The sequence below is a fragment of the Pteropus alecto genome, unplaced genomic scaffold (assembly GCF_000325575.1).
Source record: "Pteropus alecto unplaced genomic scaffold, ASM32557v1 scaffold269, whole genome shotgun sequence".
Classification (NCBI taxonomy): Eukaryota; Metazoa; Chordata; class Mammalia; order Chiroptera; family Pteropodidae; genus Pteropus; species Pteropus alecto.
The window spans coordinates 992,840-998,839 of NW_006443566.1; the positions used below are offsets into that span (position 1 = coordinate 992,840).

The 6,000-nt window shown below is 34.0% G+C and overlaps 1 protein-coding gene across 4 annotated transcripts in view; it reads left to right on the forward strand.

Annotated features, from left to right (window-relative positions):
• The window catches only part of WAC (WW domain containing adaptor with coiled-coil), an 80,349-nt gene that overhangs the window by 71,852 nt on the left and 2,497 nt on the right, over positions 1–6,000 (forward strand). For all 4 annotated transcript variants that reach the window (XM_006924168.3, XM_015598741.2, XM_006924169.3 and 1 more), the window contains 3 exons: positions 2,505–2,626; positions 4,108–4,294; positions 5,337–5,464. In XM_006924168.3, the coding sequence (XP_006924230.1) occupies positions 2,505–2,626; positions 4,108–4,294; positions 5,337–5,464 (437 nt within the window). The remainder of the gene's footprint in view (positions 1–2,504; positions 2,627–4,107; positions 4,295–5,336; positions 5,465–6,000) is intronic.

Sequence of the window (6,000 nt, forward strand, 5' to 3'; positions counted from 1 at the left end):
TTATATTTTATGTGCATTTCAGCAAAAGAGATCTTATTCTTGATGCTTAAAACTTGTCTTTACAATAGTGTCTTAATAGTAAATGATGACTGAAAATGAAATAAGTGATAGTGTTAGTTTTATAGTCAGTTATAAAAATTAGCGTTTCACATCCCTTAGCAATGGCTGTCAAGTTTTTTTTTTTCATTCAAAACTTTTTCAGGTTGTTTTTAAAAATAAGTAAACATTCGATCTAATGTAGAACTTATAAAAAAAAGTTTGTTAAAGGAGTAGCAGGACCATCTAGATTTGTTTGGGAGCATATCAAATCATCCAAAAAAAAAAAAAAAACCCCAAACATAAAACTCTGCTGCTAGAAGGTGTGACTTAATCACAAATGGCCCCATCTGCTTTTGTGCCTTAATTTGGGGCTTATATTTAAAACTCTTTGTTTTCTGTTTCTCTGACATCTGGATATGAATAGTATTATGATCCCCACTGGCAATCCTGTACCTCTTAGTATATATCTCTATAATGACCAATCTGTACTTTTTATCCATGTGTGGTGGAAATTTAGGCAACTATATCTATATGATGTAGTAACATTTGTTTTTATTGATGTAGAAGTAACAGTACAGTCATGTGCAGCTTTGGCTTTGTTGTGCAAACATCATAGAGTGTACTTATGCAAACTTAGATGGTATGGCCTACTACACACCTTAGTTATGTGGGATGGCTTGTTGCTCTGTAGGTGAGGAAAATTAATTTTCCCTCTACTCTTCTGGCTTCTTGGCTGAGATGTTCCTGTAATAAAAGACAGATTAACAATCGAAAACAAAAGTTTAATTACGTGTATACTTCCTATATACATGGGAGAGACCCAGGAAAACTGGGTAACTTGCTAAAATGTCTGAAGTCACCTTAAATACCATCTTCAGCTGAAGACAAAAGATGTTAGAAGTGGGCGAGTCTGTTACGGGAGGTTACCGGGAAAAGTGCAGAAAATAAGGGTAAAGTTCTTGTCTTCTGCGTTGGTAAGAGTTTCTGGCATATAGTCATCTCTCCTCTTCCTGGTACACTGAGGGAGACACCTTTACAAATAGAGATTTCACTTGCAAATATAAATGTCTTTTACAAAGGGTAGCTTCTGCTTGGTTTTCAGAGCTTCTCCCATGTCTGCTGTTACTTTAACCAGCCTAAAATAAGCCTTATGCCAAATAAACATATTTTGGGGTAACAGTGTCTGTTCCCCTACAATTTCTAGGCTACAAAACTGTACAGCATGTTACTATACTGAATACTGTAGGTATTTCACTAGGGGTTAAGATGTCACTAGGTGATAGGAATTTTTCATCTTCATTGTAATCTTATGGGAACCTCTGTAGTATATGTACCTTCCTTGACTAAAAGGCTATGCATCACATGACTATAAATCAGAAGAGGTATGATAGTGTATTGGATAGAAAACCGGGCTCAAAATCGGTAGGACTAGTGTCTTATGTTGCTATGCTAAGGAAAGTAATTGTATGGTCTTGGGACATTTTATGAAGTTAGATCCTAGTCTCAAACCTTGACTTTTCTGACTGCGTGACCTTTAGAAATTCATTTGATTCTACTTCTTTAAATTTCTAGTTTTATGGTGTTTAAGATCATTAACTAGATTTGCAGGGGTATGTGGATTTGGGGGCCTAAATGACTACTTTATACAGTTAAGTACAGTTAGATTCCCACTTATCAGTGGTTTCAGTTACCTGCGGTCAACTGCTGTCACAAACTATTAAATGGAAAATGCCAGAAATAAACATTTCATAAGTTAAATTGCACGCTTTTCTGAGTGGCATGAAGAAATCTCTCGTGCTATCCCGATCCCTCCCTCCCTGGACTTGAATCATTCCTTTGACCAACATATCCATCTGTATAAGCTACCTGCCCAATTAGTCCCTTAGTGTAGCTATCTTGGTTATCAGGGGGAGAGAGAGAGCATACATTCATGGTAACTTTTATTATAGTATACTGTTACAATTTTTCTATTTTAAGTTATTATCGTTAATCTCTTACCATGCCTAATTATAAATTAAACTTTACCATAAATTAACCGTAGGTATGTATGTATAGGAAAAATATAGTAGATACAGTATCTCCTCACTTAATATTGTTGATTGGTTTTGCAACTTTAAGCAAAACAACATATAATGAAAGAAATTTTACCACAGGCCAATTGATATGAACAGTCTTAAATTTCTGTCAGCATTATAATGAAACAACGTTGTTCTAGTACCTGTTGTAGAGTACCACCTGTATATAGTGTTTGGCACTATGCGCGGTTTCAGGCCTCCACTGGGGGTCTTGGGATGTATCCCCTGAGGATAAGGGAGCTATTATCTGTCTGTCACTAATATTAATCTTAATTAAAACAATTTAGGATAATTGATAAGTTTTATTGATAGAGCTTTTGCTTTTACCTAGTTTCCATTGCCATTTGTCCATGTGATAGAAGCCTTTCTCACCAGATTTTGACATTTCAGGTTAGTACTCCAGTAGTTAAGCAAGGACCAGTTTCACAATCGGCCACACAGCAGCAGCCTATAACTGCTGACAAGCCTCAAGGTCATGAACCTGTCTCTCCTCGAAGTCTTCAGCGTTCAAAGTAAGTTGATGTTACATGTTGCGACATTTTTTCCTTAATATTGCATTGCTCGAATATTATAACTGTATAATCGAACTTGGTCTTAGAAGAATCCATGTATACCCTAGCCTAACTTAGTTTTAGGTATTATAAAATTTATAAAGGCAAACCTACAACAAATAGATTTTTGTCTTTAGTGGTGAAACCTGGCTTATTTTAAGGAGAGTGGCTCTTTAGAATTTCACTTAGTGGACTATGATAGGAGTAACAATATGTGATAACTTATACAAAGAGGGCACATGGTTTTATAATAGTTTATTTATTGGAAATGACATTTTAAACCTCATAGCAGTTTTAGATTTGAGAGTATTGATGAAGCCAAAAATCTCACATCTAAATCTTGGGCCAATATTTGCCAACTGGTGTGTGTCAGGCTCTCCTATTAACTACAACTCTGACCCTGTATGGATTGCTTGTCAGATAGAGCTGTATTGTGTTGTCACTTTTCTTTGTTAATGAACAAATACAACTTTAAATGATTTTTATTTGATTGATTTTCCTATTTTATTTCTTTCTGCGAGGTGGCAAAATAATTCAACTGTTGTTTTTATTGTTGTTTTCTAAACAAGCATTTCAGAACTTACACATCCAAATGAGAGTTGTTCCCTTCAAAATAATCACCTTGGGAAGCTGTCTACTTACTCCAGCAATGTTGCCATTGCTCAGAACACTTTTGGGAAATTCTTCTTTTAAATTGTCTTTAGAGGCTGCAGTATTATTTTAAATATCCTCAGTGATGAAAACTCTTCATCCTTTGGGAGATTTAGTTTTTGGAAATAACTGAAATACATTCAGAGCCAAGTCTGGTGAAGCAGGTAGGAAATCAACTTGGGTGATTAAATTTTTGGTTCTCACCACCATACCCCCAAACCCTAGCCTAAACCATACAGTTTTAAAAGAAGATAATCTCAGAGTGTTACTTTTTGGTCTTATTTTGCCACTAAACTCATTCATTGCTGTCCAATAAAATGTCTCTGTTTTGCTTCACATTATTTCACCCTCTGATTCAATACTTTGCTCTGCTATTAAAACAAAGGCAGTATATATTTTCCCGTCCTTATCTACATATATTTAATATAATAATATCTAGATGTCCCTTATATCTACAACTGTTAAAATATGACCATTTCTTAGTTACATTCTTATTACTCATTGTATTATACAATCATCGAGTTCTGTCAAATTTGGAGAGTACTGTTATTTTAAATTTGTCTCTGATATTATTGTTAAAAGGACTCTTCCCCCCCCCCCCAAAAAAAACCATATTGAGGAATACATGATATAAATATACTTTGGATTTTAAATTTTATCTGATGTTAAAATAACAAATTTTTCTTAGGTATTTGGATATCTTTAAATTAATAGAAGGTATTAACAGTTTCTAGGATACCTAGAAACTGCTTTTAGATATACTACACATTCAATTGTGTTTTCTCTTGCAGTAGCCAGAGAAGTCCATCACCTGGTCCAAATCATACTTCTAGCAGTAATGCATCAAATGCAGCAGTTGTACCACAGAATTCATCTACCCGACCTACATGTTCATTAACACCTACGCTAGCAGCACACTTCAATGAAAATCTCATAAAGCATGTTCAAGGATGGCCTGCAGATCATGCAGAGAAGCAGGTATGTTGTTACATGGTTCACAGCATATGTTTTACCTTTATTGACTACCAAAATATAACTTAGTTCTGCTTTTAGAAAATCTAATTTAGACTGCTGAACTCAAGCTATATTTAAAAGAACTAATTTCTGATTAAGTTGTCTGTAGTCATTTTATAATATATTTGATATACTTGGAGGGTGTTTATGAAGCCACTTGTGGTTTCACATAAAATATTTTAATATAATTATCATTATTGCTATCATTATCAAGTACTCCGCATATAGCTAGCTCTGTGCTAAGTGCTTTACATTTTATTTTCTCTACTTAAAACTAACCGGTGAGGATAATGAGTTTTCCCATTTTACCAATGAGGCCCTAAAGGACCAAATAGATTATACCAAGGTCATCCAAGTTAATACAATGATGTGGCTCAAAGCCACTGTGCTTTTTCCACTCAGCCAGCCCCTCTGATAGTTTTAGAATTTGTTAATACTGTTAATCTTATGACTCTCTCACTAGACTAGCTCTACTGGAAGTTAGAAAACATTTTTACTTTGGGGTGAGGGACTTTAAGACATTGCAGTTATTGCCATTGGCTTCTAAGCCTTTTATCAGACAACTGACCATCTGAAATGTTCATTAGTTCACATAGCTGTGTTGTGTATCTCATGATACAGGAATACAGTGAGGCTGTTTTACCAGTGTTATACCTGAACTTTGCTTTCGCTGATCCAGAATCTTTTTTATTAGCTTCAGATCATGAATTGTCCTGTCATAATGCTATATTATTCTGAGATTGGAAATGCTATTTTCTCAAGAAACCTGAGAGGATAAATCTTAGAATAAGTTCCTCCTACCATATGAGACAGTTTTTTTGTTTTCGTTTTGATTTTTAAAGAAAATCATTTTTCCCCTTACATTTTTTGCAGATTTTTAAAGAAAATGATTATTCTATAATCTTCATATAAAGTTCTACTCAAAAATATAATTTTTTTATATGTGAATGTTACTTACATTTCATGTAATTTTCATGTCATAGGATTTTCATGTCTTTAATTGTAGGCATCAAGATTACGAGAAGAAGCCCATAACATGGGAAGCGTTCACATGTCAGAAATTTGTACTGAATTAAAAAATTTAAGATCTTTAGTCCGAGTATGTGAAATTCAAGCAACTTTGCGAGAGCAAAGGTAATTTTTTTGCTAAAAGTTTGTTTCTTAGCGTTATGTCTCTTAAGTCAGACTGAAGAACATAAATTTCAGTTCTGAAATTTAAAGTTCTCTGTATGTATTATTATCACTTTCTGTAATACTATAATTAATTTGTATAATTTAATACTATTTCTGATGAACAATAATGGCTTCTAGATTTAAGTTATCTTAACCCATGGTAAATGCTTTGTTAGACTTTTTCTTATAATGCTTAGGTATAGTAATATATTATTTAAAATGTGAAACTAGACAGCAACTGATTTTAAAAGTCCACTCTTCAGTTGAGGCTTATTGAATTGTGGGTACTTGGCTATTGCTGAGGGTACTTATTTCAATTGAAATTTCAAATCACTGTTTACATTGTCCTCGCATCACTGATAGATCCCTTGGAAATTACACTAAGAATTTAGTTGTCCAGCGAGTTCAGTGATGTTTGTATATCTGTTTCTTGAATTGTTATCACCTAAACTCTTACTGTCTTGTATTTTCTTTTCTTCCTTTCTTTTCTTCCTCCT